Source organism: Sturnus vulgaris, chromosome 3, assembly GCF_052056855.1.
Source record: "Sturnus vulgaris isolate bStuVul1 chromosome 3, bStuVul1.hap1, whole genome shotgun sequence".
NCBI lineage: Eukaryota > Metazoa > Chordata > Aves > Passeriformes > Sturnidae > Sturnus > Sturnus vulgaris.
The window spans coordinates 104069658-104088293 of record NC_142245.1 but is presented as its reverse complement, the minus strand read 5'-3'; the positions used below and the strand labels follow the sequence as shown (position 1 = coordinate 104088293).

The following is an 18636-nucleotide window of genomic DNA, read 5'->3' as shown; positions in this document are numbered from 1 at the left end:
ACATATTAGTATGGTAAATTAACTTTCTGCAGGACTGATGAGTTTCCTGGGGGGAGAGTGGGAGGAGAAGGTGAGGCATGCAGTCAGAGATGGCACAGAGAGGTGAAGTGATGCAGCTCAGAGCACCAAGTTCCTGTCCATACATTATGAAATAAGAATGCTGTTTTCAGCTCCAGGCCTTGTGCACAAGTGAGATATTAAAAGGACACTTTGATACTAGAGGAAAACACTTCAATGTTTAAAAAAAGAGAAACTTTAAATCGCAGTTATTCATTCCAATGCTGAAATGAAGTGCCCTGGTTCAATGCTTCCTTCAGGAACCCTGTAAAACTAAACAGCTTTACATATATATATATTATATATATTAAACAAACATCAATGTTTATAGTTCAAGATATGTCACAAGAAGTCGTCCCTGGAAAGAACCTAGTTCACTTTGTCTCAAGTACCATAAACACATGCTTATTAGCCTTCAGAATAAGGCTAGTATCATCCTAAAAGGATGATCCGCATTTCAAAATCCAGGTTAATGAAGACCTAAAATACAGGTTTCCACTAAGACATGGTCACACTTTAATTACAAGTCACAGAAAACAGTGTAGATCTAAACTAGATATTTGATTAACATCTGGCCAGAAGTGCCATACTGTTATGTGCATATATAGCTCCAGAAGGGCATTGCCAGGCCATTCTGTAGGAAAAGAGAACAAACCCTCATTCCAAAGAAATGAAGTAAAGAACATTTATATTTTGACCTATGAAGTAATTTCAACCCTGACTTTGCTAAAGACATCAAGCAAATGGTTTAACCTTTTAGTATTTCAACTGTTCATACATAATATAGAGACTTTCTGTGCTCCTTTCATGACGATTTTATTTGATTGCAAGAGAAGGGGAGATCTCTGAAAGAAGTAGTCAATATTATCTCTCTCCTGCATATCCTCAAAGATTTTCACTGGTTTTATGAATACTCTTCCTTGTGATGAGAAGGAAAGCATTGAGGTGGGATGAAGGAAGGTAGGAAGCAGAAGTTTCAGGATTACAAATTTGACGCTCTTTTGCAACAGATTGTGTAGAGGTTGTGAACCACTGATCAGCCTTGATAGCTGCTGCTAGGACTATGTAACAGTGGTAAAATAAGCATTGTTACAGCAAATAGTAGATCTAAACATGATAACAGCTATGGGATGTGGTGCTGACAGTTCACTTTTTTTTGTGTTTCTCTTTCATTCTGTGTTAGCAATGACTCTCTCCATCCAAGCTGCAACACTCCTTTATTGCCCTTCAGATAACCTTATTAATGAATTCAGTATTTTGCTTCAGAAATTATCACAGTATCCCAAATTCATTGTTTTGATTTCTCAGAGGAATTAAACATAGATCAAAGGTGAGCTGCAAAGGAAGAAGGTGTCTTATAAAAATGCATGACTGTTTTGGGAACTGGTGAGCTTCCTTCAAAATAAAAGATGAAGTGAAAGTAATTTGCATGTTATTGTTGGAAAATTTACCCAGCCTGCATTCTTTTATCAGACTACAGTGGAAACTGGGGCATGCATGTAAATGGTGATATTTTTAAGCATTCCAGACTGGATCATCTTGTCCTGTCTGGATTTACTCTCTTCAATGCATTGGAAGTCAGTTTTAAATGCCTCCAAGAACCACATATAGCCACAGAATTACAGATATATTCAATACTTGGTAATAATCAGAGGTTTGGACTAAATCTTTGCATTTTCACACATGTGCTGACTCTGTAAGGCCTGAAGATGCCTTTGGACAGCTGGATTGCTTTTTGGATTCATTTAACCACGATTCCTGCCTCTTCCAGACAGTGTCAGCATATGTTACTGATTTGCTCAAGCATTAGGAAGATTCATTCCACTAGCCTGGATACTCCACAAGCTACTATTTAGAGCAATTAAGATTTAGCTGTTTAGATTCCATCTCTTAAAATTGTTCGACTTCCTCATTTCCCAGATTTAGAGTCTCCAGAGAAGATTGGAGGATATGGGCCATTATATGCTCTGTAACAGAAAAAAAAAAACCCCAAAAACAAAAACCAAAAATAAACAAAACAAACAAACAAACAAAAAACCAAACCAAACCAACCAACCAACCAACCAAAAACAAACAAACAAACAAAACCCAAAAAACCCCCCCAAAAAACCCCCAAAAACAAACAAACAAACAAACAAACAAAAATAACCCCAGAAAACCCCAAAACATTTTAGCCTTTAAATTAGCCACTAGTCATAATACTGCAAGAAGAAAAGGACTTGTCTTTCTTTGCCTTTCAAACTTTTTTACCAGCTTTAGGATCCATACTTTCACCCCTTCCCCCCTGAATTAATTTTTAAACCATTGCTGCCTTTAAATGACAGCTCTCAGTGTGCTCATCTTCACACGTGGTGAGAGGAGCTCTCTGGACTCTAGATCCAGCTTAAAGGACTGGACACTAATGGTTAATGGAGCTTGCACCAGACTTCACAGCACTTGGGTCTCACAAAGATAAACAATTTCGGGAGCTCAGTACAGTCCTAAGCGCTTAAGTAAGGATCAGGAATGAAAATTCCCATTAGCTTCACTGAGATTAGTGTTTCAATCTAAACTGACTCCATTCCACATTGTTAAAGGCTCTTAGTATCCAGTGTTGTGATTTACAGCCATATTTTCAGAACTGGTTGCTACCCAGCATGCTGGTCCTCTTCTGGAAATTGCTGTTTTCAATTTGCTTTGCAGCTTAAAGGAGAATCCGTGTTTATTTACTGTATTTTGTTTTTCAATAGGGTTGCTGATCTTTAAAGCTCTGTTTACTAAAGATAGATTTTAAAATCTGTTCTGCAAAATGATATTAAGTCCAGACATTATTTTTCCTGGGATAAGCACAGAGACAGAAATGCAGCAGAAAGGCATGTTACCAGTATCCTCCGCTTCCCTGAATAGCTCAAAGTCAGCTTCAAAGTTAACACTGCCTTTGGGGGTTGCTTGATTTTGGTTTTACAAGTAAGAAGCATTCTGGCCCTTTGTTTTAAAATTCATGGAGCACAATCCCAGCTTCTGTTTGAAATACATAACAAGCCTTTTATGTGGTTTAGGAGTAGACCTGCATTTTGGCACAGCACCTGCCTATTCATGTCTATAAGGAGAAGAAAAGGAATAATGGCAAAAGCAGTTTTGTATGGAAAACATCCAGGCAATATGACCGTGTCTCCTTTTTTAGCCAAGTCCTGTTTGAAAAGCAATTGCAATCACTTTTGGCTTTAAAGTTATCACAACCCAGTTTTAATACAGCTTTGGAGCACCAAGCACACTGCTCATCCTGAAAAGCACTCCCCAGTGATAGTGCTGGGCCACAAGCACAGTTGCTTTTCAGCACACTGCCATTTAGATTTTGTTATATTCATTTTCTTTTCCTAGCAACTTCACTGAACCTCTGGTATAAAAGGGAATTTCTTTCCAATGATTTACAGTAATTGTCTCAGATGTGCAGATTTGTATTAAGTGCTTAAGGAATGCATTAAGAAACTCTACCTCATCAACTGTTTTAGAACTCCCATAAGCAAAACTTCTACTGAAGCCAATAATGTTACTGTCATTCCAGACCCTATCTGCATATCTAAATATGCACTGCTCCTTATAAAACCATATTTTGGTGTCCCCAAACCAGTGCTATTTGTTGCTCTATTTGTTTGCATCAAAAATTTCTAAAATAACACTATTAGTTTTATAATTCCGTATCAGTTTGACAAATTCAATAACACAGCAGTAATATTAACAGGTTTAAAGATTTTTTTGAGTCATTTCTATAAATAAATACATATGATATTTTCTGTGTTGCAGTTAAATTTAGGTGATTTGTGTAAGCAAATATCCTGTCATATTGTCCAGGAATACTGCTGGCACACCAGATGTGATCTTCTGGAAGGTAGCAACAAGGCTAAAATCATTCTGTGGGTAGATAAATCAATATTTTTTATAATCTACATTATTTCAAGACATGCTGCAGTTCTACAGCAATGCAGGATTAGTGTAATATGTTAAACATATCAATTATATTTGGCACTTCACATTGGTATAATATAACTTAAAAGTATTCGTGTTATAGGGAGGACTTCAGTGGCCAAAGCACGGACATAAAACCAGCACAGCTCTACCAGTTAAGAGATGATCTCAGGAAACATCAACTTCTGCCAGTACAACTGCATCTGTGTTTGGGACATCTGTAAACACAGCTGTGCCATTCTGGAATTCTACTTTTTTACAGCCACTGAAAGCCTGAAATCCAGCTCTAACCTCATATTTTGAGGAGCTCTGTGCCATCTTTAGAAAGATGTTAGTCTGTCTTGAAAGAGGCTGCAAATACACCCACTTAAATTTCAATAGATTTTTGAGGTTCTTTTTTTCTATGCATATTAAAATGAAGGACTAGAAATCAATTCCCTTCAAGACCAGAAATGTGAGATAGAACCAAAAAATGACAAACCATTTGACTCTAATTAATGAAATAGAATTATTTTTTCTTTTTTTCCCATCCATTTAAAAGTTATCTATAAAATTCCAAAACGTACCTAAATAATATAGGTGCAATAAATTAATAAAGTAAGTTACTTTATGTTAGCATTATATCATGATCATTCTTAACTCTGCTCTTCCAGTTAAAGGACCATTGGTGATTGTTTCTACTAAAAGAGAGATATGCTTCTCATGTTCAGTGACCCAGTTCCAAGAAGTATCACAATATAGAGACCTATTTTCCACTTAATAAACATGCATAATTCCTGTGAATATTAGCAGTGATTATGCACATTTACATACTCTAGGGCATATTCATCTAAATCCAGTGAATTCAAAAGATCTGAAGGAAAATATATTTGGCCCTCTAGACTGCAAGAAACCCTAAAGAATGATAGGAACAGTCGAGAGTTTTTTATTGGTATCTTTTATTGTAATGACAGTTTTGTAAATTAATTTCTTAGCCCTCTGCCTCCAGTGCTAATGAAGTTTTATGCAAGATAAAAGAATCAAGGACTTTTTAGGAGAGAAAAAGGAAAATTAGAGAAAAAGGAAAATTAAGACAGCCAGTAAGGATTAAGCTTAACAGTCAGGACATTCTCTTTGAAGAAGGAAATTCTAGATTCCAACTTGTCTGATGCTATTTCCTACAGAAAAAGAGGTTAATTGGAATATTGCCAGCAACCCAGAAAATCATTATCTCATCCCAGGTAGATAAATGAGAGGGCACGCAGTGCAGATTCAAACAGAAACATGATGATTCACAGAATGGGTAAATTTGGAAGACACCATAGTAGATCATCTGGTCCAACCTCCCTGCTCAAGCAGGGTCATCCCAGAGCACACAGCACAGAACTGCATCCAGGGGGTTCTGGAATATATCTAGTGAGGGAAACTCCCCAGCCTTTCTGGGCAACTGTTCCAGTGTGTGGTCACTGCACAGTAAGGAATTTTTTCCTCATGTTCTGGTCAAACTTCCAGTGCATCAGTTTCTGCCTCTTGTCCTATTCTGGGTACCACAGAGCAGAACCTGGTCCATCCTCTTGTCACCTTCCCCTCAGATATTGATAGACATTGATGAGATCCCCTCTCAGCTATTTCTTCTTGAAGCTGAACAGGCGCAGCTCCCTCAGCTTTTTTTATAACAGAGCTGCTCCAATCCCTTCATCATCTTTGTCACCTTCTGCTGGACCTGCTTCAGGAGCTCCATCTCTCTCTTGTCCTGAGGAGCCCAGAAATGAACACAGCTCTCCAGGTGCACCTCACCAGGGCTGAGCAGAGGGGTCCCTCGACCTGCTGGCAATGCTCTTCCTCTAATTCATTCAGTTTTCTACAGCTTGAGGAGTGCATAAACCACTCTGATAAAGGTAAGGCAATTGCACTGTTTTTGTCACTTAAGAGAGAAAGCAAAAGTACTCTAGTCAGTTGATTTTGCATTTTCTACTCTTCTAGATAGTTCTCTGCAGCAGAAGGATGCAACTCTCATACCCTGGAGAAACTTTGAGTTTAGCACCAGCTCCTGTCCTGAGCAATGCCTTGTGGTTTTGCACGTTTCTTTACAAAATGTTGGCTCGAGTTTTGGCTTCCTCAGAATCCACAGATTTCTCTCCCTCCCATGTTCTGTGCAGAGTGTCAGGACAGCTAACTCAGTGTTTCAGTATTTAGTACTCTTTGTGGCTCTGGGCTTGCAGTTTATGACCAACTCTTCAGTAAATTATTTTAAAAACTGCAGAAGCATTCATTTCATTCAGTGTCATGGAGGGAAACACAAGCCCTAACAGTTTGCCACAGATTTTGTATCCCAAGATGAGTCTATCTACCCAAAAATAGACCAGTATTTTCAAGTAACCTACTATATTGCAGAGAATGTTAAATATGCAACAGTATAAAATATATTTCTGCCTATTAGCTGCTTATTTAAAAGAGGTATTCTTGACTAAATATTTTTACAGACACTTCCCTTGAAAGTGCTGCAAATAATTTTCTGTAGAGTCCATTGGTATAACTGCTATTTATTTTAAGCACTCTATGATTTGTATTCATAATGGAAACTTCAATAGCAAATGTTTCCAAGCCAAACGAGAGTAATTCCCCCTTTAGTCAATACAGTCTTCATCTACATCAGTAAACAGCACAGTACAATTGATGCAAATATGTAGAGTTGGAAGGGTTCATGCTGAGGACCTGACTTCCACATCACACATGTTCTGGAGGTTCCCAACTCAAGCTTATTAGAGGAATTAGATACAGTAACACAGCAGGTGTGATCCCAGGACACATCGAGTTATGTTTCATTAAAAAAGAAAAACAAAAAACAAAAGAGTTTCTATGCTCATTCTGTAAGTCTGATGTGAGAGAAGTGCAGATAACCAGGAAATTCACCTCAAAGTATTGCTAATATAAAATGTTTTGTCTGTTTAAGCTGAGGATATTTTCTACTGTGTGTGAGTAAAAAACAAGGGAGCTTCCTTTGCCTCTAAATTAGATAACCAACACCTTTTTGTCAACACACATGAAAATGCACCCCCTAGATCTCACAACAAAGAAACAATGTCATCTTAGGTCAACGTGAAGTGGAAATGGAGGAATGTCCTGTATTTCTTTTCAAAATATATTGATCTATAGAAATCTTCCTCAATAAAATCCAGTTCAGACCAACAGATAAATGTCATCCCTCCCAACTATAAATTTATGCAGAGGAATTACGAATCAATAGACACTTCATGCATTTTCACCCTGAATACACTTTAAGTGAACTGAGAAGCTGTAAATGTAATCATAATGATTGGGGTCTCCTGCTGGTGGCTCCTCCTGGAAAGATCAAATTTCACATCTGGGGATTTATCTGCAGCCAGAAGCTGGGGTAGACAGAATGTCCTATACAGGAGAAGTTTCCACCATGGCCAACACTCAGACTATGAGCTCCTCAGAGACATTATTTTACAAACATTTCTGTGACACAGAGAGAAGTAAAGCTCTGGATTTACTACAAGTAATCATATTTCTCCTCACAAAATTAGTATTTTGCCCTGTGTAGACATTAAATATAGGATGAAAAGAAACTGGACTAAATATATGGCATTTCCATTACAGAATCAAACCTCACAACTACCAAAGCAAGGGAGAGAATCATATTTGATGTCCGTGTCTAAAGATACGTGAGGCCATAAAACTAAAAGCTGGATATTGCAGCTTAGTAAGATTACAAAGCTGTCTTCAAATTTCAGGAGCAAAATACTGCTTGTGCTCTTCATGGGTTTTTTTTTGCACTGCCATCTCTGCAAACATGATATTGAATTTATTCTCTGATGTGTCTTCATGAGTAAAGTATCTTGTGAAATATCTGTGAACACTTCAAACATCTGTTTGAAGGAAGGAAGTCCTAGGGGTTCTGAGCTATTTTCATGTGAGATGTTTTTTCTCACATATACAAAATCATAAAAACAAAACAAAACGAAAAAAACCACCCCACCAAAAACCAAAAAAACCTACCAAAATAGAAAAAACAACCACAAACCCCCAACAACAACAAAAACCAAAGCCAACCAACCAACCAAAAAGAAAGAAAAAACCATCAAAACAAACAAACAAAAAAAAAACAAAAACAAAACAAAACCTTTACTCTGATTTTCAAAAAAGAAACAATGACTTCTGAGAGTTGACATATTTTATTAAGAATTTTGTAAAGACTGCTTACTTTTGCCAGAAACATGTATCAGAAATGACTGAATGTCTGCTCTTGCTGGGTGTGCAGCAAGTACTGTTTAATATGGAACTTATAAATCACCAGTCAATAACAAGCACAATACCTGAGGCTGTACAAATTATTTCATCTGAAAATATAATTCATTAGAAATTCATTTGTTTCTTAAGAAAAGGATTGTGAGGCAACATCGTCAGCCATAAATATTAAAATATGAAGACAGAAGCTTATTTGTGTAAGTTGAATTAGAAGTTTTTTGTTAGAACCATTCATTAGAAACAAAAAGGGTCTAGGTAATACTTTGCAGTGATCTGGTTCAGTGCTGAAGAAATTTAGGAAAGAACTGTAGCATGCATTTGAGGGAAACAACAGTCTCACTTGTCTGCAAAAAATGCCAGTGTTCTCAATATTAAATACATTTGAAAGGCTGCTTTATTTTTATTCAGCCTCACATTGTATTTACAAGCTGTTCTGATCCTACAGTTCATCACTGCCATTCAATATTTCTCCTAATTAACGTTACTTTGAAGTCTCTGACCTTTAGGCCGACACTCAATTCTGAATTAAAATATAATTATCTTTGTAACATGAATACACTTTTTATGCTACCCCCATATTCTTCTTGCTACAGAATAAATACATTGTAAGGGAAAGACTGCATTGAACATGGCAAAATAATGAAAAATAAGAAGAAAATAAACAGATCAGCCTTTTTTCTCTTCTCAATAAAATGAGAAAAAAGTGACAGCAGGGGAAAATTAAAGGAAATATCTAAAATTTATGGAGGAATTCCTTTGTGCACAGTGCATACTTTATCTGCAGGTCGTACTGTCATGAAACTTCACCACCTTTATGTAAGCATGTCCAGCAATCACATGGTTTATATTGAACAGGACCACGGCCATCCTTTGAAAGTGAATGACATCCATGAATTTCAGAGCACAGAGAATGTATTATATTGCTTGTGAATAAATCACACCTTTTTTTCTAAACTTTTGGTTCTGGTCACTGTAGTTATATGAATCACTGGTGTGATGAGGGTAACACGTCCCACTCATTGCCTCATCTTCACCATTGCTTCTCCAAGCAAAGTTATTCCTCAGTCAGAATGACCAGCAGCACTGCACCATATGTTTGCTTTACATTACTTCATAACTCCTACAGTCAAATAACTTACTTTTAAGTTAACAAATAACTTAGTAAATAACTTACTTTCACGTAGAGCTGCTGAAACTCCTCAAGGTTCAGTCTACCACTTGGACAGTCCTTTAGAAATCCTTTGTACCACTGTTTTAGCTCGTGTTCATTGAACTCCGTGCTCTTCACCAGATCCTCCATCACCTCAGGGGCCAGCTTACTATTTTGTTTCCCCATTTTGCCTTAGGAAGAAAAAAAATGAATATAATTAGCCAAACGTGAACATTTTAAACTGGAATTAGCCACAAAACGTGGACAATTGTTTTGTATTCGCTGCTGCTTTCAGTCAAATGCAATTTCACAGATTTGCTAGTGAATGTGAACCTAAGCCATGCTTGATTATTGGAGGCTGAAAATAGTGAAAAAGGCAACATTTTTCTTTCATTTAGGAATCTTAAGGCCTGTAGACAGACTAGTCATCTGCCTTAAAATTAGGCAATTTACAGCTTTTCTTTACAGTAAGATTGAAAAAGATTATTTATTTTTTTTCTTTGAATGCAACAAAAAAATTCACAGATTCAGGGATGTCCAGAGAATTATTTTTTATCTTTGTCTTGAAACTATCTTCTGATATGACAGCTACATTAGCAGCTACTCCTCACATGTCCAAGGCTGTGGACAGACAGGCTTGTAACATACAGCACTAGATATTCCACTCGGAGGAAGCAATGCGAGAGTCCACAAATTTGGTCTCAAAAAATGATGAAACCAAACTGGAAGAATAAATTAAATTCTTACACATTTTTACATATACATGTATGCTTACACATATGTATAAACAGATGTATATTTATATATTAATGCATTATTAATAAACATTAGATGGTTTATATTTCATCACCATTTACATTTCATCACCATTAGCTCTGAAGACATTCACTGCATTTGTTATATACATTTTGTATACATTTAAAATATTAAACATAAAAAAGAAATACAAAATTTGCGTGTGTGTATAGATAAATACAGTAATTTCAGTACTACTCATATTGGCCCTTTGAGATACTTTCAGGTTATTTGAAATTTGACCAAAGATGTCCTTTGTGAGGACTTCAGAGAAAACTTAATCTCTAACTTTTTCCCATTTTGTTACAGTTTTCTTCATGACAGATGTCTTTCAGCTACTTTTTAATCAGATGACAGACAGCACTTAACTTGTCCTGTAGAGAACTGCAAAATGATGAATAATTTCTTTCCAGAGCCCAGCTTTGCATTTCCATTTTTATCTCCAGTATAGCATCTGTGTCTAATGACTGCACCACACTGAATGCATTGATTTCTAGTCCATATCACCATCCATTCCTGATTTTAATCTATTGCTTTTGGCATCTTCCCCTATTCCAAAGCAGAAGTTTCTTTCTCCTCCGAAGGACATACGTTGTTCTGTTCCAACAAATCAATGTATTTATATAACTTACTTTATGGGAATGTTCCTTGAGCAGGTGCAAAGTTAATAATTCCTCCTGGTCTCTGTGTGTGGTCAACATATCCCTGGTGCCACAGTGCCAGCAGCACCAGGTCTGTTCCTCTGGACCTCATGGCCCCTCTCCCTTTTGGCCATGGTCCTCCCTGCTCCAAACTTACTTCCTGCTCCAAACTTACTTCCTGCTCCAAATTTACTTTGAGGCTCTGCCAAGCTCCCGTTCACGCATTTTGGTAAACTCAGCACAAATATGTGAGAGTTCAATCTTCCATTTAGTTGCCACAGGTTAAACTGTACAAGCAGATGCCCAGAAATCAGCTATTTTGACTAAATAATGGGTTTGCAATTTACAGTATTTAGAGCAACTGCCCCAGCCTTATCTCTGAAGTCCCCATCTTCTCATGTATGACATTGACCCAGTCTGGCATATTCTGAATCTAAATTCCAAGGAGACTCGGATGGAATAACCAACATAGTTATTTCTCTAGCTCCAACTCAGACAGCTTTTACAAGAAACAGTGACTTTTAAAATTTGCTTTATTCTTTATAGGGCATGTTTGCTTCTTCTTTCTCTATTTTATTTGCACTCTGTTACCTTTTGCAGTCATAAAGTGTTTTTCTTAGGACCCAGAAAACCCCTAAAGATACTCAGTAGTTATAGTAACTATCCTAGGTAGACTCAAAAAGCATTTTTTTCCTCTCTTAATTTAGTTGTGCTTTTGCTTGACTCTTCGCCTGGATTCATATCCCCATAAGTACTTAACTCAACAATATTTATGGATGAAAAAAAGCGTCCTCAATGGGCAAAAATGAGGTGATTTTGACTGACCACTTTTCTTTTATAGCAGCTTTTTAATTTTTATCCATGTCAGCTTTACAGCCCTTGGACCTGGCACTACAGAGAGGTGGAACAGAACTGTGAATCTCAGCCACACTGCCAAAGTCACCTCTGCTGTTTTCAGTGATGTGAGCACAATCCATGGTAGAACATCTACAGAGCACAGAGTGGGTCTGCATGTGTGTAAGAACACATGAATAAAGACACACATATCCACACATAACCTGTCATCAGAGTATGAGAAACAAGTCACCAGCTTTTTGCCTCTGTGATCTAGGTCCCTAATTTTGGGCAGCTGCTTGTCTGCCAAGGGCTGTCCAGAAAGTGCCAAACACCTTTCAGCCATTTCTGATGTACCTCACCACAGAATATCTTCTAGTAAGGGAAACCACAGCTGATATTTGATAAACACTCTCAGAAACGTTTTTTTCCACAGAACCAAACCAGTATTTGAGAAAGGTATAATTTGTGACTGCTGGTTCTGTACCCTTATTTGCTCCTCCAGCACAGCACGGTGCATCATCTGCTGGGCTCTGTTTGGGAGAGAGTGAGCAAACTGACCAAGCTGGTCACAATGCTTTCCTGGAATTAGAAGCACTCATTCTTTCTTCATGTTTTAAAGCTCTTTTCTTACAGAACTGAATTACAATCTGCAAGAAAGCTCAAGAGTCTTATATAATTATCAAATATAAACTCAGACTTCTGTCTCTGGGTGATCCATCTTATTTGGGAATAAAACTCAAATACATAGATTATATAGTTAATCATACCCTAACATCTTCTAGAGCTTCACTGAATCTCTTATTATTATTGAAAAAGTACAATCACCCATTAGCAATGAGTATGCTACTGCCAACACATTTAGTTTTCTAAAATGAAAACTATTTTTAATTAACTTACAGTCACAGTTTCCCAAACATGCTTTTTCCTTGTGAATATCTACAAATATGCCTTAACAAAAGACAGAAGAGAACAACTGCACAATCACTAAGATTTCAAGAGGAGGAAAGCTCACTCTGCAAGCATTCTTTTTTTTCGTACATTTTATCCTTTTCAACTATAAATTTTCTTTTAAGTGCCATATTTCCAACCATGAAATGTGACAATCCAAGCACTGCTACTCATACTTGGTTCTGTTTTCTGGCAAATAATCATGAAAGGAAAAAAAAAAGAAAGTCTCCATGTGAGGGAGAGATTCAGAGATTCAGGATAAACAGGGAGCCAGGTACCTGTGTGCCACATAGCGTTGATACAATGCCAACTCTGTTCCCAGTGAAATTACTCTGGCAGGAGATTCTCATTAACACTAGCAAGGGCAACACAGTTCAAATTAGAGATCAAGAAAAACACTAAAACTCTACTGTTGTGCAACAAGTAGCAAGAGCAATAAAGGTCGAGTTTAAAAACGTTATCACTTTTCTGAAACACTTGAAAAGGCCATCAGCCATCCAGAGAAAATTGCTATTCAGAAATACTTAGTAGGCTACTCCAGTATTTCATTAAGTAACATCTTAATTGCTGCTTTTACAGGTCCATTGGAAAGTCAGATTTAAAAGATGGAATTTTATTAAACAGTCAATCCCCAACCTAAAGCAGTCCAGGCTGTGCCAGCAGCAGGCAGGGGCAATATGAGGATGGATCTGCCTGCTCTTAGCCATGCTGCACCTCAGGAGGCCCAAGCCAGACAGCTCCTCCAGCTGTAAGAACAAAAGCTCTCCACTCCATCATCATCCAAACCTCCTGGCCAAAGGCAAGGTTTTTTCCCTAGAAGATGCCACAGTAAGTCCTGCACAGGTTTATCAGTTCTGCCTCTCCCATTTGGCTTGTCAGTAGTAAACTGTCGGTGTGAGCACAGTTTCACAAAACAAAATTTAAATTAAACACCTAAGAAATAAAAAGTTTAATTTGAATAGCAAAACATGACTCATGGAATCTTATTTACTGTTTAATGATTCAAAAGACCCCCCAGACTGCTGCTTACACAGCTCCATTCCCAATCTTCTTTCCCCTCCTCTCATTCCCCTTCAGCCTCCCTGGCATGTGCTCAGTGTTCAAAGGGACCAAGAGTAAACAAATGGAACTCTGGCTGTTCCTAGGAAGAGCAGAGTGCTGCCAAAGATCTCCTATTTGTGCTGAAAATGGACCCAAACTCCACTGAGAAGAGAGCATCAACAATGTTCAACAATGTCTCTATAACCCAGCTCTGCGCTGTTTTGCTTATTTTCCTTACACATAGTTACATAAACCCATTCTCTCTCCAAGCTGCATTAGGAAAAGTGTTGTCAGCAGTCTTAGGGAGGTGATTCTTCCCCTCTGCTCAGCACTGGTGAGACACCTCTCACCATTCCCCAGGTCACTGCATCCAGTGCTGGGTTCCCTATAGCAGGCAGACACAAGTCCAGCAAAGGGCTAACAAGGTGATGAGCACTGGTTATACAAAGGAAGTCTGAGAGGGCTGGGGCTGTTGTGCCTGCAGGAGAGAAGGTTCAGGGAGTCATGTCAGTGTGGGTCTAAATACCCAATGAAGGGAACAAAGACAGCAGAGCCAGCCTCCTCTCAGACGTGCCCAGAGAAACAAGAGGCAATGGGCACAAATTCAAATTTAGGAAATTCTGTCTTGATGTGAGAGAACACTTCTTTATTGAGCAGACGATCCAACATTGAAACATGTTACCCAGAAAGGTGGTGGAGTCTCTGTCCTTGAAGATATTTAAAACCCAACTGGACACAACTCTGAGCAATCGTCTACAGCTGACCATGCCTGAGCAGGGGCTTGGACTTGAGCATCTTTGGAAGCCCACTCCAATCTTGGTGATTCTGTCTTTCTATGAAACACAGGGAAATATGTTCCACACAGAAATAGGGCAGTCACACCACCTATTTTTGATATCCACGGTAGCTGCCTAATTTCACTAAATTCCCACATGGGTAGCTGAGAGAAAAAAGTGTTCCTCCAAGACAACCTTTGGAGAAGAGGTACTGGTGACTCAAGGCACCTCCTTCCCCTCACTGATTCCAGGAGTGCAGAAAGATTCACCTCATAACCCTGGGTAAAAGCACTAAAGTGATTTAGGCTACCCCAACTTATTCCCATGTACTCTGTCTGCTTTGACACCTGCCCATGTTCACATGCCCACTTTCCCAGTAATTCTGCTGAGGTACCTGGTAGTCAACCAATACCTCTGCAGCCTCGTGAGGTCTATGCATTAAATGAATTCCCTTGTATGGTGCATGTTTTTCTTGCTCTCCCCTGGCCTTGGAAAGTGGGAATGAGTCGTGTGGACTATGCCAGAAGCAAATGACAACACTCACTTTGCCAACTCAGCTGTGCTGGCAGGCACTCATTAGGCTGGAAGGAAAAATGTGGTTCATCCCCACCCCTCTGCCCACTCCCAACCCACAGGCTCCCACAGGAACATGCTGACTCCTGGGGACAACATGTGCAATCAGGCATTGAGCAAGCAAGAGTGGTGGGCGTCTCCGCAGTCTTTGACATAATGCAAATCTATAAAAGGCACATCAGTGTATAGACTCCAACATACACACACATACAGGGGTAACAAAACCCTAAACAATTAATGCTGGGGAAAGCAGAGATCTATGCCTATAATCTACAATAGCAGAATAATTTTAATATGATTTTTAAGCAGACTCTTTATCAAATTTCCTTGTGCTGATAACTGAAACTCCTGACAACTCCTAGCATTGCTCCTTTCTCTTCAGGCTGTGTCAGATACTGCCTTTTCTCTACTAATGCCAGCATGAAGGATAGATAGAAAGGCTGTCAAGCCATATAGATGCCTCATTTCTTCAAATACATTTATTATTTCACAGAAGAAGAAATTTGGAGCTAAAGTCTGTCTTTCACACACAAAACAAACAACTGCCTCATACCCAAAGCCCCATGGATATAAGTATCTGAGGAACTATATGTTTGGAAAATAAGAGGAATTTTGGCATCCCCATGGAGGGAGACTCTTTACTAGGGGCTGGAATGACATGGCAAGGGACACTGGTTTTCAGCTGAAAGAAAGTAGATTTACCCAGGGTATGAGGAAGACATTTTACAGTTAGGTTAGTGAGGCACTGGAACAGGCTGTTCAGAGAAGATGTGGATGTCCCATCCCTGAAAGTGTTCAAAGCCAGGTTGGACGGGGCTATAGGCAACCTCTTCTAGGAAAGGTTCCTTGCCCATGGTAGGGAGGCTAGAACTAGATGTTCCCTTCCATCCCAAATTGTCATACAATTACATTCTCCCCAATCAATTACAGAAGTACCTCTTCACATCAGTTGTTAACACAATTTCTAAGTCAGCTTACATGTAACAGAGTCCTGTCCTATACCATGCATAGGAGAATCACTCAGGAAAGCCCTTTTTTCTCCCGACACATGCATAAGATGAAGATATTTTAGAGGAGGTTCTGGAACTGTGGCATGATACCAACTCTTAAGATTCTAACACGATGTAAGTCCTGCACAGTGATTAAACCTTCTGAAAATGGGATCAGTCAGCTTAGAAGGGACTTTCTCCCTTCACTGTCTCTCCTGTAAGCCAATCCTCCTCAGTGGCCTTTACTTCATGATGTCATGGCATCTGCAGCTCTCCAAACTCCCACAGGTCAAGAACTGCCTCGCTCAGCTCAGTCCCATCCTCCTACTCCTTTCTCAGAACCTCTGGATCCAAACACAGAACAGCTCCACACTTGCACTTTGCCCACAAGAAAGAAGGGCTGCAGGAACCTGTAGGAGTGGAAGATGAAAGCAATCCTCCTCCAGATGTTTGCTGTCAGGACAGAAAAGGCAAGCAAGGATCAGCCTGCCAGACACTGGCAGAGGTACCAGGGGCAGAAGGTGCCCAAAATAGTGACACCAAACCCTACTAAGTGGGGCTGAGCACTACACAGTCTTCAGAGGTCCCTGCCAACCTCTACAGTTCTAAAACTCAAGAACTGGAGACATCCTTTTAGTTGTTTTTGTTGCAGAAAATTGATTATCAGGTATAGGTAGACATATATACTTTCATATTGTTATATTGCCCATACTAACCTCAAGACCATGTCGCTCCCTTTACCCAGAAACAAAACTGACCCTGAACTAACAGCTTCCTCCTTCATACAAAATTTAGGGCTCTATTTTAAGTTTTTAACCTGCCATGACCAAAAAATAAGAATTAATATGTATATGTGCATAAGGAAAAACTTCTTCATTGTGCAGGTGACCAAGCACTGGAACAGATTGCCCAGGGGTTGTGGAGTCTCCCTCACTGGAGATATTCAAGAACCATCTGGACACAATCCTGTGCCATGTGTTCTGGGATGACCCAGCTTGAGCAGGACCAGATGACCTACTGCAGTCCTTCCAACCTGACCCATTCTGTGATTCTGTGTTTGTGTAACACCATGCTGAAATTAGAAACAGTCATGATTTACTGCTGATAACATAAACCTCAAACTATGGATGAAAAAATAGGCTAGGTTCTGATTTATGTGGCACTACAGCAAAAACTGGAATAAATCCAGTGATTTCAGATTACTTTACTGGCTTTACCAAATATCAGATTCAGGCCTGTAATCTCTCTCTGTAAAAGAAATGGGGGAAAATAGAGAGTAATGGCATTAAGGAATGAAATTATCCAATAAAATTGAATAATAAATGCAGAAAAGAGGTTTAAACAAAAGAAGAGAGAGATATTTTTAAATTTTATTTGAAATGAGATGGATATTCAATTAGATTCAAGCAATAAAAAAAGCATTTGAAAGGGTAAAATCTGTGCAGGGGGATGCTCTAACATAATAATGACTGATATGTAGGGTTTTCTCTCTAGGTGACTAGAAAGCTAACATTGAACTTATTCATTAAAAGTATGTATTTGTTTTCTGTTAATTCTGGAATAAGCAAAAGGGTGTTCTGTACATTTTCAACATGAAAATCAAGGGCAATTACAGACCCACAGGTAGCTCCACTGTTGATGCAGCCCTGTGAGTCACAGCAGGGCACTATTCAAAGCCTGATGCTGATGCCAGGAGCTTGGGTAGAAACAAACCTGCAGACACATGGTCTGAACCACATGGCAGGGTCTCATTTCTGTCCTCTCTTCTCATTTGGACTGGATTGCTTACAAAAAGCCATAGTTGGCTTTCCTCCTTTACGAATGGGCAAAGTGTAACTTGAGTTGTTCAACAAGACACAAGTGCTCAGAAAAGTTTCCAGGCTCTACCACTTAGTTTTAGACTTGGAAAGACAGGGACAAAATCCTTATTTTGCTTGTTCTTTCTCTCAGGCTCTATTAGACCACATGGAGGAATGTCCACATTTCTGGAGAAAGCTTAGGCTCTGAATGCTCAGTTGTTCTTAAGAAAATTTTTGCTTCCCCCTTACCTCTGTTATTTGGCTTTGATATGTCATAACTCAAACTTGTTTGTTTTTGGTGTATTTTCTTCTAAGTCCACTTCTTTTCCAATATTTCAATAAAATTTAGTGATTTATATGTTCTACTGAATTTAGTGATTAATTTGTGGTGAGAACAATCAGCTGGTTCATGCTGAGTGTCAGACACATACGTGAGTAAATCTGTTGCCATAGTTTCATTTTGCTATTGGTCCAGTGTCTATAGACAGTTGTGATCAGTAAGTAACAGGGAGGTGTGATTTGAGGAGGAAGACTGATTTTTCAGCAATGGAATGAGTATTTTCTTCACTGGACTGTTGTCCAGTAAATTTTGTCCCTTTAAATAATAATCTTAAAATGTCTGCAGAACATTTACCTTTCTCTAATTAAATTTATATGATGAACACCATTGCAATCACCTAATTATCCATAATTCTCCAACATCAAGAGACTTGATTGCTGTGAAAAATTTGCTTTGTACCGTATATGAAATGCAAGAGTTTTTGATTGCTCCTTCTGAGATTTTATTCTAAAATATTTCTGATAGTCTTTCCCTCATGAGATGAGAAATCTGTA

General features: G+C 38.7%; 1 protein-coding gene across 3 annotated transcripts in view; it reads right to left on the bottom strand.

The window, feature by feature from the left end:
- Positions 1–18636, bottom strand: part of VSNL1 (visinin like 1) — an 85549-nt gene that overhangs the window by 36036 nt on the left and 30877 nt on the right. For all 3 annotated transcript variants that reach the window (XM_088162442.1, XM_088162443.1, XM_088162444.1), the window contains exon 2: positions 9428–9594. In XM_088162442.1, coding sequence (XP_088018568.1) covers positions 9428–9589 — 162 coding nt within the window. In that variant the 5' untranslated portion in view covers positions 9590–9594. The remainder of the gene's footprint in view (positions 1–9427; positions 9595–18636) is intronic.